Genomic DNA, 21,676 nt, shown 5'->3' with positions numbered 1-21,676 from the left:
ATAACAGATACTTAAGAGCCCCACTCATGATGGAAGTATACTGGACCTAATGGCAACAAATATATCTGACCTCTTTGACGATGTCCACATCGAAACTGGTATCAGTGACATGACACAGTTGTGGCAACAATGATTACGAACACAACTAAAACGAGCAGAAAGACATATATATTTCTGCAAACTAGATAAAAATCAGTAGCGTCAAATCTCTGTGAGGGTCTCGAAACTTCCAGCACAGGGCAGGAGTGTGTCGAGGAACTCCGGCTCAAGTTTAAAAGAATGGTTGATCATGTACTGGATATGCAGGGTGAGTCACTAACTATTGCCACCAAGAATTACTCCGAAAGTATGATAGTAGCTGAAAAGTTTGTTGGACAAAAGATGCATGGGACAATGGGGGCCATAATATGACGTTTGTTTTTTGTTGATAGGTGGGGTCGCTTCAGAGATATGAAGGTCAACTTTGTTTTTCTATAGTTTGATACTGATAGTGGCTATCGAGACGAATCCAATTATGTGTAACAGTGAGGTCAACGAAGGTCAAAAAGGTGGCATGAACGCCCATTTACAGAAGGTGTTAGAAGTGATGATCATTGGTATCAATGCAGTGCTGCAATCTTCTTATATGGACTGAGTGGTATTCCTTATCACTTTGGCACTTATCAAAGCACATGCTCTGACAATTCTCTCCCATATATCGTGCAAATAATAAATATTCGCTGGCTACGGCATATCCATTTAACATGCCATTGACATGTAAACACCATTAGACGGTTTCGCAATACAACACAAATAGAAACGATAAGACTAGTATCGTCGAATCAAGCGAATGTGAATGATGTATTCCTTCGAAGAACAAGTCGATATGCTTCTCATTTACAGAGAGTGCCAACGAAATTCAGTGAGAGCCAGAGACGCTGAAAGATATCCTCAACGTACCCACACTACACGTCATACATTTTAATATGTGTATGATAAATTGAGAACAAGTGGATATTAAATGCATCGGAAACATACGCGGCAGAGGAAAGTTACTAACGAGGAAACGGAAATTGGTACTCTTGCCACTGTGGTTCGAGATCCTTGTGTTAGTTCGCATCAAATCACAAGGGAATCTGGCATGAGCCATAAATATCATCCTTACCATATCAGTCCCCACCAAGAATTAACTGGCACGGATTGTATGCATAGAATTAAATTCTGCCGATGGACTCGACTTCAGATTCAGAGGGATGACACATTTATTAATTTGATTTTATTTACTGACGAGGTTGAATTCACGATCGATGGAAATGTTAATTTTCATAACATGCATTATTGGACAACTGAAAATCCATTCTGGCTGCGGCAAGTTGCACATCAGAAACCATGGCCAGTGAATGTATGGTGTAGGATTCTGTAGGACAGAATTATAGGCCCCTATTTCATCGAAGGAAATCTTAATAGTAGGAAGTACACCACATTCCTGCAAGAAAGATTAGGACTGTTATTGGAAGAAATACCTTTAGGAACAAGGAACAGAATGTGGTATCAACATGATGGGTGTTCAGCATATTTATCGCCGATGGCTAAAAATGAGTTGCAGAGACAATTCCCAAATCGTTGGATTGGACGTGTAGATGTGTTTGCCAGACTCGATGCCTATAGATCTTTTCTTGTGGGGATTCGTAAAAGACATTGTTTATAAAGACGTTCCAACTATACCTGAAGATATGCGAGAAAGAATTGTCAGAGCAGTGCTTCGATAAGTTCCGATGTGATAAAGGATACCACTCAATCCATGATAAGAAGATTGCAGCACTTCATTGATTCTAATGGTCATCACTTCGAACAACTTCTGTAAACGCACGTTCATGCCACCTGTTTGACCTTCAAAGAACTTACTATTACACATCATTGGATTCATCTCGATAGCTGTTATCAGAAAATAAGTACCAAACTATAGCATCCCATTAAAAAAAAAAAAAAAAAAACGAAGTTGACCTTCATATTTCTGAAGCGACCCCAACTAGCAACAAAAAACCAACATTATATTATGGCCCCCATTGTCCCATGCAACTTTTATCCAACAAATTTTTGAGCTACTATCATACATTCGGAGTTATTCTACGTGGCAACAGTTAGTGACTCACCCTGTATATATACCCGGTAGAACAGATCATAGTGGGAGGAAACCTCTGTGGTTTTCAGTCACTGTAAAGAAACTTCTAAAGAAATGGAGATTACTGCATAATAGGTGTAAAACAAAGCGTAGGGCTATAGAGAGCAAAATGATGAATGAAATGCGTTTGGCTGTCAAGAGATGCATGATGCCTTTGGTGACTACCATAGCAGAATATCGTCAAGTGATCTTTCACAGAACACAAAGAAATTCTAATCGTATGTAAAAACTGTTAGTGGTACCAAAGTTAGTGTCCAGTCTCTAGAGAATGACACAGGAACTGAAATCGAGGGTAGCAACGCAAAAGCTCAAATGCTAAACTCCATTACCAAATGTTCCTTTAACAAAGGTAAACCCAGGAGCACTGCGCCAATTTAATCCTCGTACCACTGAAAAAATGAATGAAGTAAGTATTATTGTCAGTGGTGTTGAAAAAGAAGTGCAATCATTAAAATTGGACGAAGCTCCACTGCCCGATGGAATCCCTGTCAGATTCTATGCTGAATTTGTGGCTGAGTTAGCGCCTCTTCTAACTATAATCTATCGTAGATCCCTAGAACAAAAAACTGGTCCTAGTTCTTGGAAAAAAAACAGGTCACAACCGTCAGAATGAAGGGTAGTAAAAATGATTCACAAAACTATCATTCCGTATTCTTTGACATCAACTTGTTGTAGAATCTTGGGACATATTGTAAGCTCAAACGTAAAGAGGTATCTTGAACAGAATTACCTCCTCCAAGCTGATCAGCATGGATTTTCAAAACATTGATAATGTGAAACCGAAAGCTTTGGATCAAGACAACCACGCAGATGAAGTATTTGATTTCCGAAAAGCGTTCAACTCTGTACCACACCTAAACTTGTCGTCAAAAGTACGATCTTATGGGATATCAATTGAAATTCGTGACTGCACTGAGGACTTTTTGGTAGGGAGGGCGCAACATGTTATCTTGGATGGAGAATCAACATCGGATGTAGAAGTAACTTTAGGTGTGCTCCAGGGAAGCGTGCTGAGACCCTTGCCATTGTATATTAATGACCTTACAGACAATATTAATAGTGAAATCATGCTTTTTGCAGATGATGCAGTTATCTGTAATGAAGTACTATCTGAAAGAAGCTGCATAAATTTTTTCAGGTCTGGATAAGATTTAAATGTGGTGCAGATATTGACAACTTGCTTTAAATGTTCAGAAATGTAAAATTTTGCACTTCACAAAACGGAAAACATTGTACCCCCCCCCCCCTCCCCCCCATGACCATAATATCAATGAGTCACTGTTGGAATCGGCAAACTCATACGTACATCTGGGTGTAAGACTTTGTAGGGATATGAAATGGAATTATCACATAGGTTCAGTCGTGGGTAAAGCAAAATGGTTAAAATGGCTCTGAGCACCATGCGACTTAACTTCTGAGGTCATCAGTCGCCTAGAACTTAGAACTAATTAAACATAACTAACCTAAGGACAGCACACACATCCATGCCCGAGGCAGGATTCGAACCTGCGACCGTAGTGGTCGCTCGGTTCCAGACTGTAGTGCCTAGAACCGCACGGCCACTCCGGTTGGCTGGGTAAAGCGGGTGGCAGACTTCGGTTCATTGGTAGAATACTGAGGAAGTGCAATCAGTCTACAAAGGAGATACTGAAGGAACTGAAGTGGAAGACTTTTGAAAACAGGCGTAAAGTATCCGAAGAAAGTATGTTAACAAAGTTTCAAGAACCGACTTTAAATGATTACTCTAGGAATATACTGCAACCTCCTACTTATCGCTCCCATGGGGAACGTGAAGATAAGATTAGAATAATTACTGCACGCACAGAAGCATTCGAACAATCATTCTTCCCACGCTCCAGACTTGAATGGAACAGGAAGAAACCCTAATAACTGGTACAATGGGACGTACCATCTGCCATACAAGTCACAGTGGTTTGCAGACTATAGATGTATAAGATATACACAGTTATTGCAAAGCTTCTGTAAATAGTCAATGCCACTGCGAGCCTTGTGCGCCTGCCCCCTTTTTTTTGTGGGGGGTGGGGGAGAGGGATAACGCAAACACAAGCGTACAGGTTGCTATGCAAACAGACCACGCAAAAACAACTGAAGATAGCAGAAACACATTACAAGCTGTAGTCAATACAATTATTTCTTGCGGAAATGGTCATTTGCCAGTGAGTAGAAAAGAAAAAGATGACGGCATATTTCAAGATTTGAACTAAAAATTGATTATGGTGATGCAATTTTGAGCAAACACCTACAAAGAAAACGTTCAATTTTCGTCTCCAAAAATACAAAATGAAATTTTAAACATATTTGGAATACTAATCAGAGAAAAATTGGTCGATAACGTCAAAACCATGAGTGCCTATAGCATTTTGTCTGATGAATCAGCTGATATACTAGGAAAGGAGCTACTATGATAGCTGATGAATTTAATGGATTCATTAATGTATTAAATATAAATGTTAAAAAGTGCGTGTGAGAGGGCTTCGACGGGTGCGCTACAATGGCGGGAAAAGATGGCGGTGTTCAAAAAATATTGAGAGAAACATAAAAAAAATGTTCAAATGTGTGCGAAATCTTATGGGACTTAACTGCTAAGGTCATCAGTCCCTACGCTTACACACTACTTAACCTAAATTATCCTAAGGACAAACACACACACCCACACCCAAGGGAGGAATCGAACCTCCGCCGGGACCAGCCGCACAGTCCATGACTGCAGCGCCTTAGACCGTTTTTTTAATTTTTATTATTATTATATTTTTAATCTCATTTTGTACAGAGGGCAGGGAACCCCCCCCAGACCGAACACGCTGAGTTACCGTGCCGGCGGACCGCTCGGCTAATCCCGCGCGGCAAAAGCATATAAATAGAGCTTTTATTTTCACTACGTCTCTCACAAATTAAACCTTCTAGTCAGCGGTTCATGAGATCCGCAACTGCATTGAAACTGAAAACGATACAGTAAATTTTTTCAGTGAAACAGTTTCAAAAATATTCACTGAAAATACCACAGCTGTCTGAAACAGGGTGGTCTCATAAATACGAAAGTATTTCGGTGTTTAAGAAGCATTTTGTCGCAATTGTGGAAGGTTAGGAAAAGCTTTCTCAGGATAAGAATTCTGGGACAAGAAAAGCAGCTTACCAGCTGGACAAACCACATTCATATCGGCTTTATGTATTATAGACAAGTAATTCCAATCCCAAAGAAAGCAGGTGTTGACAGATGTGAAAATTACCGAACTATCAGTTTAATAAGTCACGGCTGCAAAATACTAACGCGAATTCTCTACAGACGAATGGAGAAACTAGTAGAAGCCGACCTCTGGGAAGATTAGTTTGGATTCCGTAGAAATATCGGAACACGTGAGGTAATACTGACCCTACGACTTATCTTAGAAGCTAGTAAAATATGTCGCAAAACGCTGGACTTTTAAGTGTGCAGAACACACATAAACCATAACAACTACAGTTACAGAACACAGGCGTTCTGCCGAAGAAGGGAGTAAGGAATTATTATAATTAGCTTATGAAATAGCTACGGCCTTAAATTCAGAGGTGCGTTTTCCAAGGACAGCAAGCCGCCAACAATATAGGGCAAGTCATCCGGCTGGTTCGTTAAGCGAGTATTTCCGTCGCTCGCTATATGTGCTCTATTTCCACTCGTTATCAGCGTCATTAGAGCCGAGATTCAGCAAACACCAACCACCAGCATTTGCCCTCTCATTGTTATGCCCTGCGCAGATAATAAAAATTACAGCTCCGAGATTTAAAAGAATGTATGGTGAAGAATCCAAATTTTATGAATTGGAAGGGATCACATCAGAAGCCGAACTGTGGCGCACTTTTTGGATAAATAAGCAGGGGGACTTCGATACTTTTTAGAGAACAGAGTTAATCTAGCAAGCCGATTTTTTTTATCGAAAGGTGACAACAGCTCTAGTAATTTTACTGACAATGCCTCATTCCACAGCCCTCAGACTAGTAAAAACATGCCTGAAAGCAACACTGATCGAAGAGATGTTTAATGGTCTTTGAATGCTCAGTATACATAAAACAAAAACGTGTAAACAGTATGGGCGATTTTATAACAGGGTCATCATACTGTATACCGTTTTGCTGAAGATTCTCGGAAATTACTTTTAAAATACATGTGTAATAAAACAATTTAAATTAAATAAACGCATTTTTATGTTTGTTTGACTACTTACAAAGGTGTTCTCCTGCGGCTGTTTCCCCTACACACTACATCTAATGTTTCGTGCAGCATGTTGGACAAAACAAGCGCGAGGGACCTGGCTTAAGAAATTTTTTATTTGCCCCTCCCTCCATCCGGGTCAAAAGCTGCGTACGACCATGTGCTTCTTCCGTCGTAATTTCCTCGAGTCCACTCACACATGAGAGAAGCTAGTGTAGTGTCAGTTCGCGGCTTATATGGGTGGCTGCTAACGTTATCGACTTTCGTGCTCAACTCGAGACGCGCGTCACTCTGCGCAATATTCGAGTGATTCTAAGCAGGTTTATCTTCTCCCATTATAGTTCATTGTGACAGATGAAAGATAACAGCAACTTTCTTCGCCACAAGTTTTCCTCCTACATCATGTGTGTGCATTATTTATCTTCTTCCAATTTCCCTACCTCATTGTGTGACAGAAACCACACTGATATAGTACTTCAGTATGAATACCTTCTATTCTACATCTCATAAAATTTCTGCCTTTCGATGCAGTTGTTTCCAGATTGACTACATTACACCTTACACTGCTGATGCATAGAATTTTTTACATCTCCCTTCCCTTCACTAATTTGTTTCCTGCTTTCATGACACTTTACACGACTTTTCTTGTCACCGGTACTTCCTCGCTTCCAAATGTTAGCGCCACGTCAAAAAAAAAAGTCCTCCCCTCCCCAGTCTTTAAAGCCTCTTCAACATCAACGTCAACAAATAACATGTACAGGACGATGTCTCATGCAACAACGATATTGTCTTCAGACAAACAAAATGAATAACGTCGTTATGTTAATAGCTGCTTTATACTGCGAACAAGCGTAGCCCACGGACGGTCCTTCAAAAAGTTTAGTCCTTTCATGAAATGGCGTTAAAATTTCACCATGATGTTAATGTTACTACTACCGACTGGACAGTTCAAATTTGCATTTTCAAGCTTAGAAAAATATTCGCCAAATCTTTTACCCTGAACGGCACCCTTCGTTTTTTTCTTTCAGTAGTTCGTTACACTTGCTTCTTCGCATTGTTCGTCATATTGGACAAACAGTTATGTATCGGTTGCGACATTGTCAGTCGTTCACCAAATGAAATCAACATTGAACCAAATGCTACACTAGCAACGGTGCTGCTGGCTTGCACTTCCATGTTTTCAAATTACTTTTTCTTCATGCATACCGACGAAAATACGAGTGCCCATCAATGTATTAGGCGCGCTAGGCCCGGTACAACTGTCAATGCAGCCCTGTGCGTGCCTTATAATAGATGTCCACTGTAAACATTAGTTGAATTCATTTTAATATAGAGGTTGGTCAGTACAGTCATACGTTCGTACCTTGAAATCGAGTTCTCGGGAGACGGTTTTCTATAAAGGTGTCCTAGTGAAGATTCTGCACAGTCTTTATTTAGAATTATTTCTCTCATCTCATTGGGAACTGCCGTTTGACAGTACCCGCATGCTGTTTCTTCGTAAAATCTCTCAAAATCCAAGAGATCATTAATGTTAGATTTTCATTTCGCCAAACTTAGGCCTATTTACTCCTGTAGATTCTGAAATTTGATCGGACATCATTTTTCTTTCTTCATTCTCTGCAACATCACATTTAGCGTATTCACGCTTTGTTTCCAGATACTTCTTTTTATGTATCCTCAGCATCTTGATTTCCTGTCTCTAAATTTTTCACGTTACAATTGTTGCTAGAAAGCTCTTTATTGTTCACTGTCAGCTACTCTAACGCGAGTGTTTGTTGATGATACGCGTGGAAATACAATTTTACTGCGAATTTCGTGGTCTAAAAGCATAGCACTTCCACTTTCGAAAGCGGATTATGTTAAGTGCTGGTGGTGACACATCGCTTGCAGTACGGTACATTGCATGTTCTGCAGGGAGGATTTCTCATTAATGATTCAAATAATGTTCTGTCATGATCACTCCCTGGTATGGTGGTAAAAGTAGCCTGAAAAATTAAACGACAATATGGTAAAAGTATCTATACCAGTCAACGAAATGAATTTAAATTTTCCTACGAAATATGGAAGTTGCAACTTGTTGTGAAATCAATAAAAGTGTGCTACATTGGGATTGTTAACAAAGAGAAAAATGTGCGAACTTGATTGTACTTTTTCTGTGCTTAATAACAGCGTCTACACGGTTATTGTGTTTCCTGCTTCTTCTCTCTACGAAGCTCCAAACGTTTTCCTCTATTCCCCGCGAGCTAACATGTGTTATTGAAAGACTCTAGCGTCAACGAAAACAGCGAAATTTGGCATGTCAAGGATTCACTTTTCTTGTAACCAAATCTTGCACAGTACTACACTCCAGCGCATAACCGTATTGTTCACACTGTACCGACACAATTTTCACATAAATGTCCACATAGCTTATTTTGTTATGTGCAATGACGGTCTTCTGCTAAACTGTATTTCCAGTAACTGCAAATTGTAAATATTAGTTGCAGTATACTCTCAAGTAAGCTCTAAGTACAGGTTGTTATATACTGTTTTACGTACCAGGAACATCGTCCACAATATCACTCCCGCGGATGACGTTCTAATCATTACTGTAAGCAATCCCAGAAATCTTCTACTTCAAGTATCTGCTTATATTTGATCCTGAATTACGAATGTTGACATATCTGCGGCTTTGCCAATTCGTGATGTTATTCAGGAACTATATTTCGTATCTCTGGTTGGTCGATCGATATGCATATTGTGCTTTTGTATAAGTTACATTTGTTTTGTGTTCCGCTGCCGAACTACGAATATTAGTTTTTAATACAAGAATACTGAACTAAAAAAATGTTTTAGTGCAGGGTAAAGTTCATATCAATAAATATTTGTCTACGCTTTTCTCACAAAATAAATAAAAAAAATATTAAAAGGATACATGACTCTCGCTGTCTTAAAGAACCCTAATGAGTTCTACATCACCTTAAAGTTTTATGTTATGCTACATTATGAGCAATTTTAGGGTTTGTCACTTCGAAACTTTTAAAGCAAATCGTAGTTTTTCGCATACAGTTTTCCTTACAGATGTCCGATCAGATTAAGCGAAGACGGGGGAAGGAAGTCGCTCTATTATGCCGTGCCGACATCTTTTATTGCTTTCTTTGATGTAGTGTTGTTCTCAAGTTGGCTACGAGGCATATTCTCACTGTTGAGGTGATAAATTCCCATCACTGAATGAAACCACGGAACATAGTGTAGACTCTACATAGCGTACACTATTCCATAGTGTGAGATGTCTGCTGTGCACAAATTGCCATACGTGGCGATATGGGTCTCCGCCAAGGACACAGTGCGTAGGAGGCCTAAAAACATATCGGGTAAAAAGATAGAAAGGCGGTTTAAGAATTAACTGGCGAAAGTACATCAGTTCTCGAAGTCATTGGCTGTAGTTCATTTCCCTAGTGTGCACCAGCCTGTATGCGTACAAGTTGCTTTCCGGTCATCTTGCATTCATCAACCCACGCAGTTGTCACAGATTTTTCTTTTTTATTACGTACAATCGTTCCAACAGATCCATTGTGAGGAGATCCACCTCTTAGTGTCATTTCGACCAAGCAGCATCATACAGAAATGACGACAGCCCAAGAGACATCTACCAGTAATCCCTCCAAACCCCGTTCGTTAAGGGGCTCCGGAAAGGCTCAAAATCATGAAAAGTTCAATTTTTAGTTTTTTACGTTTTCTGAATCTGCAGACTATTACCTTTTAATATATATATAATTTATTCAATTCCGAAGACTACAACTATTTTTAATTTTTTTTGAAATGTGTTCTACATGGGCGTGACCCACTGTGGCGCTGTTAAACTGCTGTCAAATGGTGTTATTATTAACGTCCGTGTTCATCAGGTAGTGATGTGAGATAAAGTATGTGTTGTAGCTAACCTCTGATGGTTCAATATATATCGCTGGTGTGATTGTCGATTGTTTCATGTTTATTTACTCTGTCGCTATCTCGAAAATATTCGTAATTAATTCTGTTTATTGAGTCTCTGTTTTGTTGAAGTATAATAATGAGTAAAAGTAAAGTTATTAGAAATCCTCTGAAGGCTTTTAAGAAAAGGAGAAATGTTGGAAAGCCAAAGGTATGTGTTATTACTGTAAACAATAAAGACGATAACCAAGTGAGTGAACCGAACCTCTCAAGTACACCTGCCCATAGCACTCAAACTGGGAAAGAAAATACTTCACAGAAGAAGCTTGGTTCAATGAGTGGAAACTATGAATGTTTTATGGGCGAATCGGATGTGAATGAAATATTTCATATGTCGGTTCTCAAAGGAATGTTTTCAAACTGTGTAAGATGTATTCATTGTAGTGAAGTTGGTCTGGAACTCTCCATAATAAAGCACGTAGGACTTGCTAGTGAAATACAACTGAAATGTGATAAGTGTTCATACGTGACCACCTTTTGGAACAGTAAGGTGCAAGGTATTTAGAAATATGGGAATGAAGATAGGTTCTAACATGGTACGAGCGATGCTTGCTTTAGATAAGGAACGCCTTCGGGCTGCAGACAAGGCTGTAAAGAGTCTAGAAATACAAGCAAGAGTAAACAGGAGGAGGAACAAGAGGAAGCTGGAGGAGGAGTTTGCGGAGGATGAAGATATCCATCCTATGGACCTGGAATGCACTAAAAAGTTAATCCAATCTTTGACGCTCGATTCCCAAAACTTTTATTTTCTCATACTAATTACATGTTTTCTAAGGATCTTCCAAACATATTTGTTTCAAACTTTCAGTAAATGTTACACAGTACCTTCTGCATAATTTAACACAGCCTTTTTCCAAAAAACTGTATATTTTTGAATATATAAATAAAAAATTGCAAAAATGTTGTGAATTTTCATTACAATTGAAAAAAAAATCATCTTTAATAACTGAACTAAAATTTTGTAAAATCCCTGTGTTAAGTTGTAGCCCATATTCCAATAAATAATCTGTAAAAAGTTCAACTTCCTACCTCAAATACTTTGTGAGGAAAGATGTAATTTATAAGCGTTATTTTAACATTGCAAGTATAGGGCGTTCCGGAGCCCCTTAAAGAAAAGCTAGTTTTTGACACATCTCGAAGTTGATGACGTCATACCTCATGAATGTATGCTCTACAATGATATAATTTTGCAGGTACATTAGGTGGTGAACGTGATTACTGTCTGTAAAATGTGTTGTGAGTAGAGGTACAGGTAGTAGTAAAGAAGTAATAAATTAAAATGTTGTGCCTAATGGTGACATTTTACTGGATGAGGGGGGAGGGGGGCTGTAAGCCAGAAAAAAAAAAATTAGAAAACGTTTGAAATTTTATGTGTGTGAAAAGTATGCTGAAAATGGCCAACTGCTCTCATTTTCAAATAGCCTGGGTAATTTGCACACTGTGAGTTACGTTGGCTCAAGACATACAATGTACACAGTTTCTGACTTGACTTATTGTATTAAACCTTTAATGTATGGGTGTACTTCTTAGTGAGTAGATTAAGACAGTATTTTCAATTTTTAAACATGTCCAATAGTCATATGAAATATTGAAAATCAAATTTTTGTTGCCCCTGGTAGCTTTTATATAGATGGCTGTTCTAGGCATTTAGTAATATGCACTGGTAACATGATTAATGTAGCAACAGAGTGCTTGGTTCACTGTGGTAACTGTAAGTTGGCCGATTTCAGAAGGGGGAGGGGGAAGTGGAAGAAGCAAGCCTGGCCCCAACATAGAACACCCTAGAGTGAGGATCTGTACGGGGGGAGGGGGTTGGAGACAATGTCTCGCCCACGCAGTGCTGGCTCCGTTAACTGCTTCATGCTTCCGCAGAAGCAGAATTTAGACACAGAAGTGAAAAAATGTTAATGTTTGAGAAGTACACACAGAAGTAAAAAATCGCTTAAATGTTATTCGTAAATGAAACTGAAGTCATCTTATGTATTGACAGGTTTAATAAATATCCTAACAGCAGCAATTACATACACTTATTACAAGGAAAAGAAACTGTACAAAATACAATGAAGTACAACAAGTAATCTGCCCCACACAGTACACTCAGCTAACTAATGTTGACTACAGTCAAAAAGAAATGACTTCTGGCTGAAGCCTTCCCTCTTTTACTGACTTCTACCAACTGGGGATCAACCAACTTAAAGTAACTGCCTTCTACACTGCTTTCGCATGTTCCACAATGAAATTCTTGTAGTAGGATTGCCACGGTCGACGAGCGAGTGCAAAAGCACTGAGGACGTGCAAGATGCAACTATGGTGGTAGCAAAAAAAAAAGAAAAAGAGTATTAGGTTTTCAAGTTCCACGTGAAAAAGCTGAAGAAGATCACTGACGCAGCTTCCAGTTCGGATATTCTGAAGTAGTTCCCCCCCCCCCCCCCCCCAAAAGTATGGGATAAGAGATGCCTATCCAAACATCAAAATAGCTTTGAGGATATTTATGACAGTGCAAGTGACTTTAGAATCCTGTGAGCACAGTTTTAGCAAATTAAGGAGATTACTCAACAACTTAAGTATGGGTGAAAGCAGTTAGTCAGATTTAACTATCTTTCAAACAGAATATGACACAGTTGCTAAACTTGACTACTTGGGTCCGGTGCAGATACAGGGTTCAGTTCTGTGTGGGAGGAGGGGTCAGTTTGTTACTGCCTGTCTCCTTTAGTCCCCTCTTGCTCCTAAAATAATATAACCTCCACTTTTAACATGCCAAAAATCTGTTTGATTTTAATAATAATAGTAATAATAATAATATTTATTCAACATCGAATAATCAAATACAATCCCTAGAAATAATACAGTTTCAGGACATCATACAGATTATTCTTCTGAATACGTCAGTTTATAAATTACAAACTAAAGATTTGTTTGTATTAATAAATTTTAAATTTTGGTGGATTTTACATTTGGTAGTATACAATCACGATATTACAAATATTGTTTTTATCAACATTATATTAGTTGTAGGGTACTTAAAACTATGAGCTTGACATACTTATGAAGCAGTTTTCATACAGATATAATACTTGTCTAGGGAATAAAAAGAGTTTTCAATTAGAATTCTTTTTAGCTGATCTTTTAATTTGTTAGTAGGAAGGGTTGTGAGACTTTTTGGTAGGGCATTGGCTAGCTTCAGCCCAGCATTAAGTGCATTTTTTTCATATAAAGCTGTTCTGTGGCTATTTACATGGTATCTGAACTTTTGCCTTGTATCATACTGGTGCAGGTCACAGTTGAAATTTGGATTTATTGTTTTCACAAGCAATATAACTTTCAATATGTATACACCTATAATGGTAAGCACACCTAATTTTGGGAACAGATTCCGACATGATTCTCAAGGTTTGGCACCACAAATAATTCTGATAACTTTTTTCTGTGGTATTAATAATGTACTTAGGTTGGCTTGTGTTGTTGCACCCTATATTTCTACAGCATAGTTTAAGTTTGATGAGAATAGGGCATGATAAGCAGTTTTTAGTACACACATGTCCTTACAATATTTGCTAATCGTATTTATAGCAAACACATTCTTCGACAGCTTATATGCTAAGGAATCAATATGCATGTCCCATTTGAAGCTGTCCTGGATTGTAATTCCCAAGAACTTTGTCCATTTTTCCTTTTTTACAATGTCATTTCCTGTGGATAATTTTTTTCATGTCAAATTCTATTTATTTCCTTGTGTTAAATTCCATCATTGCAGTCTTTGAAGCACTTACATTTAGATGGCTTTCATTAAAATACTTGACTATTTCATTAGTTACACTGTTGCACTGTACCTCCAGACTCTCATAGTCTTTGTGTTTACACACTATTGATGTGTCATCTGCATACAATATTTTTGTACAGTTAGGAGAACAATACTGTATATCATTAACATAAATCAAGAAAAGAAGGGGTCCCAAGACCCAAGACAGAACCTTGAGGCACTCCATATCTGATATCAGTAATTTTAGATTTGTAAGACCCATTGTTTGCTTTAAGCAAGACAAATTGTTTTCTATTGCTCATATACGATTTAATTAGCTCATAGCCAGTTCCTCTGATACCCAGGTTCCACAGCTTGTCAAGTAATATGGTGATGTTGACACAATCAAAAGCTTTTTCTAGATCAAGGAACACTTCAGTTACATACTCCTTGTTCTCTATGGCTGTTATTATTTTGTCTATTAATTGTGCTGCTGCTACTGATGTTGACTTGTTTTTCATAAAGCCATTCTGATTTTCAAATATTAAATTGTGTGGACTCAGGAATGTCATTAGTCTAGTATAAATAACTTTCTCAACTACCTTAGAAAATGCAGGTAAGATTGGGATGGGGCGGTAGTTTTCAATTTTAGATTTATCACCTTTCTTGTGAATCGCGGTTACTTGTGCAATTACCATAAATACATACAATCTTTTCCTGTAATAATAATAATAATAATAATAATAATAATAATTCATGATTGCAATACAGGATCAAACAATGAACACCAGATATTACAGCAAGCATATTATTAAAGATCCCAATACCACAACAGATAAATGCAGACTTTGCAAACAACAAATAGAAACAGTAGATCACATCACAAGCGGATGTACAATACTAGCAAATACAGAATACCCCAGAAGACATGACAATGTAGCAAAAATAATACATCAACAGCTTGCCTTACAACATAAACTTATAGAACAACACGTTCCCACATACAAGTATGCACCACAAAATGTACTGGAGAATGATGAATACAAATTATACTGGAACAGAACCATTATAACAGATAAAACACCACCACATAACAAACCTGACATCATACTCACCAATAAAAAGAAGAAATTAACACAACTAATCAAAATATCCATACCTAATACAACAAATATACAAAAGAAAACAGGAGAAAAAATTGAAAAATACATCCAACTGGCTGAGGAAGTCAAGGACATGTGGCATCAGGATAAAGTTGACATTATACCAATTATACTATCAACTACAGGAGTCATACCACACAATATCCACCAGTACATCAATGCAATACAGCTACATCCAAACTTATGTATACAACTACAGAAATCTGTAATTATTGATACATGTTCAATTACCCGAAAGTTCCTAAATGCAATATAACATATACCGTACAGTTAAAAGGAAGTGACGCTTGATCAAGGTCCGCGTCACTTTCCATTTTTAACCAGACTTAACGTCTGAGAAAGTAAAGAAATAATAATAATAATAATAATAATAATAATAATTATTATTATTATTATTATTTGACATCAGTGAACAGTACACTGCTGTAACATAACATCCAAAAATTAGAATTCATAAGAATATAGGTGTCAGTTAGCATACATCTGAGAAATGATGAAGTACATGTTTCACACAATTAATTTAAGAACTAGAACAGTAAAAAGCTCTCACAACTTTGATAACATGATCATTTACACAATGTAATATTGAAAAGTGGTGATTTGACAAATACAGACAATGTCTCCAGTCAAAAGAATTGGAGATAAAGACACAGCTGAGCAGGACAACATGTATGAGAGAAATGTGAGGTGGGAGTGGGAATATAAGAAAACTGTTAACATAAAAAGCAGATTTAGGACGCAAGTTGATGTATTCAAATATTATTGTAAACAGCTGCTGAATGACATTGAGATTAAAGAGCATGTAGAAGTCGCAATATTTCAAATAACAACATACACAGCAGGAAGGTATAGGACAACTAAGAATGCAGTCTTGTAAGGAGGTAGGCCTAAAGAAGTAGAAAACTGAGAAAGTTGGTAATTGCTGGCACACAACAAAAGGATTTGAAATAAATTAACTGCTCAATACATGAAACTGAAAGGTTACATCTAAAAATAAGAAAAGAGAAAAAAATGAAGAAAAGTGACAGTAATATAATGACTGCACATCTTTAATCAGCAATAGGCCAACATCTTTTCTACTAAGATCCAGAAAAGGAGATCTTTCTGTTTGCTGTTGTGGCAGCCTTTGTTTTCACACACACACACACACGCACACACACACACAAAAAATCTCCTTCCATTCCTTGCACAAACCTGCCGTACATATAAGAACTTCCGTTGGCCTGTGTGTCCTCCCACATGCTTTTGCCAAAGGACTCCAGGGTAGACCAACATATTGAAGAAAATTACAAAAAGGGGGTTGGTTTGTGGCTCCATATTTTGGGATTTTAACAATTGAGCCTCTCCTGCAACAACTCAAAAATGATGAAGACGTAGATGATATGGTGGCATATGGAGATAACGATTTAGCAGTAGCATCTGAAAGTTCTATGGCGAAACTTGAGAAGACAGCAAATTGTATACTCTCTGAGATGCAGGCATGGTGTGCTATCAATAAACAGACTATCACTGACCATAACACAACATACGGACTACTGTAGGAAAATCTGTCATCTATTAGAAATCCCACAATAAGATTGGAGGGCATTTCAATTTGCTGTAGTGACACAACTGGATATCTGAGAGTGCTACTGGATGAAAAAAGTTTTATGGTGTGTCTAACAAAGGTCACACAAAGAGTACAACACATTGTGCGCAAACTAGTGCTTATGAGCACAGCTCATTACGAACTTCCATTGCTTGCTGTGAGAACCTACCATAGTGCAATTTTCTCGGCAATAGTAGGCTTTGCTTTAAATGTATGCACACAGCAGCTGTGTTACCAATGTTACAGAAGCATCCTAAGACAAGACAAGTCTTCTTTGGCTGACTGGTGCCTTCAGTATGACGCCTGTTGGTTATAAAGGGAATTAAGCCTGTGTACATAACTATCCCATATACTGTGCAGTCAACAGGAATGGGTTGAAAGTGGGAAAACTGGAGAAGATCTTTTGTATGACTGGAAGTGGAGTGGGCACCAGGCTTGTGGAACTGGAAGATGCAGAAGTGGCAATGTGAATGGAACTCATTGTGAGGTGTAGAGTTCACGGAACACTTCCAAACGTGAAGGATAGACTACAACTGAAACACATCAGCCCTGGTAAGAGACGCACTTTTTAACAGGGCATGGCCCATATCCCAATCACTTAAGAATAATTCAAAATCGCAAACAAACATTTGTCATTGTGGTCATGAGGGAACCATAGATCACATTATGCTGCAGAGTCCGAACTGTAATTAGGATACAAATACAAATGCAATAACACCTAATACTAACATGGAAGAAATAGTGATAAAAACAGAAGTATGGAATGTAGTTGCCAGATTGTTAAACAAGAGATCTGCAATCAGAATGATTATATACCATCAAAATCCAGGAAGTTCAAGAGTAGACTTAAGTCATCGGAATTTAGGGGGACTGGTGTCTGAGGAATCATCATAGAAGGTAGAAGGTAACATAATGGTGCCATATACTGTTAAAACAAAATCTGCCAGCAGGACTGAGCCATCTCCACAGGCTCCTGCAGCTCCAGGACCACATGTGCCAGTGGACGTTGTAATGGGTCATCCTCCTCTAGCGCTACTTTTCCTCAACAATATTTGTCGATACCAGTATTATTTTTCAAATTTTGGACAGGTCAATTGTGGTGTCACCGCCAGACACCACACTTGCTAGGTGGTAGCTTAAATCGGCCGCGGCCCATTTAGTACATGTCGGACCCGTGTGTCGCCACTGTGTGATCGCAGACCGAGCGCCACCACAAGGCAGGTCTCGAGATACAGAATAGCACTCGCCCCAGTTGTACGACGACTTTGCTAGCGACTACACTGACGAAGCCTTTCTCTCATTTGCCGAGAGACCGTTAGAATAGCCTTCAGCTAAGTCCATGGCTACGACCTAGCAAGGCGCCATTAACCATATTAAGATAGAGTCTCACTTGTATCATCAAGGAATGCTGTATTCACATGAAGGATTAAAAGTTAAGTATTAAAGCAGCTACGTACTTTTCTTGCTACCCTTCATTACGTATCCTGTTTCAGACTTCTATCTAGCCTACGTGAGATTACGCGTGCCTTTCGGCTACTTCAGTGTGGCGTAGCTGTCTTGTTACGCCACAACATCAATATTATCTCAACTGCTTTTCTGAAAACTTTCATATAATTTTATACACAGTATGTTATTTTTCAAGCTAAAATTCATGAAGGGGAATTACTTTATTTTGGGTGTTATGAACAATAACTAGTTCTGAATGTACAGTTAAAATAATTTTTTTTAGAAACATTTGAAATTACAAATTATTTGGCACACTTAAAATTTCTATTATTAATTACACTATCTAGTACTGTTTATTATGTTTATTTCTGTATTCATGTATGAAATAATAATTGAAACTAATAGAAATTCATTTGTCAAGAAAAATTGTACAGCTTTGTTAATGTGAAAAATCAAAAGAATGTATGATATACTTAAATGTGACAAAATATATTAATGTAACAACAAAAATTCTGCAACAACAATGTTCAAACCACGAGGACCTAAAATGTGAGAATTTCAGCTTCTAGAATCAGACCCCTGGACAAGAAGCACTGGAGCCAACTCTATGTGAAAAGATAAGTAAACTAGAAAGTTTATTGTAATCTTCGTTCCTCTCAACTCTTCATAAAAGACTAATGTGGATAACAGCTGCAAGTAGGAAGGAGCAAGTAGATTACAACGTGAACTGCAGAAGCTTACTCTGTGTGTCACTCAGGGGAATTTCCCATTTCACAGCCGCTGGTATCCTCCAGGAAGCCAACCCAGTCTTCAAACTTGAAGAGACAACCAGTGATGTAGGCATTCCAGTAGAGCAGAACAGTCCCCAAAATCATACAGTGAAAATTTCCATTACTTATGGAAAGACTCGATGCACATGCTAGAACAGCCATTAGGTTCGTAGAGTTCTAACTAGATGTGGAATAGTTGCAGGTTTTTTAGTTATCTATCACATTATATTTTTACATGTTTATTTGTTTCCTAAATTCACTCTAGTAAAGGCTGTGCTATACATTTAGTGTATCAGGTGTAATTGGTTTCTTGAGGGAAAACAACCTACTATAGTTTTCTAGCAAACAGATCAATGTAGTGTAACAAAAATTAAATAATTCTGGACTTGTTCAGTGACAAAAGATGACCAGGTTGAAAATTAAGTGCATTTTTGACAGTTCGTGATACAGATATTAATTTTTCAGCAGTTCTCTTCTGGCAATAGGTTGTCCATATGCATAATGGATGAATACATGTGTTACTTGTTTTCTTTTGATTAATACAGTGAGGCCAAACTCACATCAGTAAAGTGAGAAGAAAGGCAAAACAAGTTATCTTTTTTCCAGTTTTAATATCCAAACAAATAACAGTATTACAAATAATGATATTACATTCTGAGAAATACATTTATATTTAAATATACATTGATTCGGCAGCTTATACATTTATCACAGCAGTTCCATAACATGCAGTCTTTGTAAGCAAGAAGACAGGAGAAAAGTTTTTTAAGGGTTGCAGATCTTTTTACATTCTATACTTTCATAGGTAATTTTGTCATGAGCTCAGAATAGGCATTTCCTTCAGCTTGCTGTGACTTTCTTTTGATGTATTCTATGGTCCTGGCCTGAAAAGCAAATAAACACGGAAGTATTACAGGCAATGTTAAGAACACCTCTTTAAGTTTCTTGAATGCAGAAATTATATTTCACTGAGATAAGAACTTACTGCCAATTTAACATCTGCTTGACCATGCCTGTGAGCTAGATTCCAAAGGTTCAATGCCAATGCTGTGATGCTGGGCTCTGATAAATTTCCTCTAATAATAATTCTTGTGAATAAATCGAGAGCCAAGGAAGACTGGAACAGAAATTTAAGTATCTCTGCAAAGTGTCAACATTACCAGACAGATGTCAAATACACATCTATTATACTATTCTTTTCTAAAGCAAGAAATAAAACATAATATACCACTAGAAAATGTGCTAACAATCTCGACAAACTGTCAGATTCTAGTATTGCTATATACTGGACGAAAGCTGTGACTACGAATCCAGACTATATTCATGCAGATCACGTGCCACTGTATAGATATGTCATAACTTTGGCTTAACAACAAAAACAGCAACATAATGACATAAACATTTTCGCATTAAAGTAGTTATAGTGATTATTGGTTTCAAAAGTCACTTTGGGTAAATTAATATGCTTACTTTCAGTGAGGACATCATCAGCACTGCTTAGCATCTAGTTGCAAAAATCTGTAGCTACCTGAAGTTAAATTTTTGCTTCAAAATCAATAACAATTTGATGAGGGAATAAGGCAGTCACAAACTGTGACCAGTAAGTAAAGTTATCCTCAATGTAAAGGTTTTTTGAATATTGCAGTGCTCTACTAGGCATGGATCAATTTGAAGTAGTATGCCCATGATTTCTTCATACCTATGGAGTGACAATTCCATTCAGTAAAACGGGAACACACTGTTTACCATGGACCATGAGCCAAAGTTCAACTTGGCATTTTTCGCAGCAAAAAATCATTGCATATGTGAAAAAAAGTGAAATGGAAAAATATGTTTGAACCAACTACTTTTGGATTAATATTCTGCTTCTTACCCACTAAGCCATCAAGCCACACAGTATTAGAATATACAGCAATACCACAATTCACAATGCCAGTTATTGCAATAAACGTGTGTCAGAGAGCACTTTCATCATCAACATTTGAGATTATAGTTGTTTTATACGTTATTCCAAATATATTTACCTGTTTTTTGTACTGCTCATTGGCACCAAGAAATTTCAGGTGATTAAGAATTTCATCTATGAGAGCTGAGCAGGTCTTATTGATTTCTGCTATAAATTTTGGATCAGAGCCATACAGGGTGTCATTAGATACCACTGGAACAAATTTTTTACATTAGTGTGTATGTAACCTATCTGTGAAACACTGTAACTAAGCAAGGAAATATATAAATAAAAAGTAATTAGTATTATAGTTTTAAACAGATTTTCTCTTGGTATTTTTCTTATCTATAGGGTACAGAATTATCAGCTGCATTTTTTATAATTAATAATATAGTTTATCTTTAATTTCATCAACTTTTTTGCAAATTCTGAAAATTTTAGTATACATCTCATATGAGAGATAAGTTGCATTTAAAGAGGTGTGTAAATGCTGCCCTTTCTGTTTGAACACTTATATACACAACAGACATTAGGAATTAATTTTTCTCTTTTCAAAACTGGAACATTATGAATGGATTTATACTTTTTGTATCACTGATTAGTCAAACCAAGCTCTATACATCGTGACTCTTTCGAGAAAAATGGTGATGTCAAGTAGATATAAATTATTTATAAAAAATTAATTATC

General features: G+C 37.5%; 2 protein-coding genes across 5 annotated transcripts in view; both read right to left on the bottom strand.

Moving 5' to 3' along the window:
• Positions 1 to 8,928, bottom strand: part of LOC124607384 — a 111,917-nt gene extending 102,989 nt beyond the window's left edge. Inside the window, exon 1 of the mRNA XM_047139700.1 lies at positions 8,907 to 8,928. Coding sequence (XP_046995656.1) covers positions 8,907 to 8,915 — 9 coding nt within the window. The 5' untranslated portion in view covers positions 8,916 to 8,928. The remainder of the gene's footprint in view (positions 1 to 8,906) is intronic.
• A 10,706-nt stretch (positions 8,929 to 19,634) lies between these two features.
• LOC124606757 (VPS35 endosomal protein-sorting factor-like) overlaps positions 19,635 to 21,676 on the bottom strand; it is a 99,466-nt gene continuing 97,424 nt past the window's right edge. For all 4 annotated transcript variants that reach the window (XM_047138807.1, XM_047138810.1, XM_047138808.1 and 1 more), the window contains 3 exons: positions 21,068 to 21,201; positions 20,029 to 20,160; positions 19,635 to 19,927 (listed from right to left, as the gene is read on the bottom strand). In XM_047138807.1, coding sequence (XP_046994763.1) covers positions 19,835 to 19,927; positions 20,029 to 20,160; positions 21,068 to 21,201 — 359 coding nt within the window. In that variant the 3' untranslated portion in view covers positions 19,635 to 19,834. The remainder of the gene's footprint in view (positions 19,928 to 20,028; positions 20,161 to 21,067; positions 21,202 to 21,676) is intronic.

This window comes from Schistocerca americana, chromosome 3, assembly GCF_021461395.2.
Source record: "Schistocerca americana isolate TAMUIC-IGC-003095 chromosome 3, iqSchAmer2.1, whole genome shotgun sequence".
Classification (NCBI taxonomy): Eukaryota; Metazoa; Arthropoda; class Insecta; order Orthoptera; family Acrididae; genus Schistocerca; species Schistocerca americana.
This window is presented reverse-complemented; position numbering and strand designations above follow the sequence as displayed.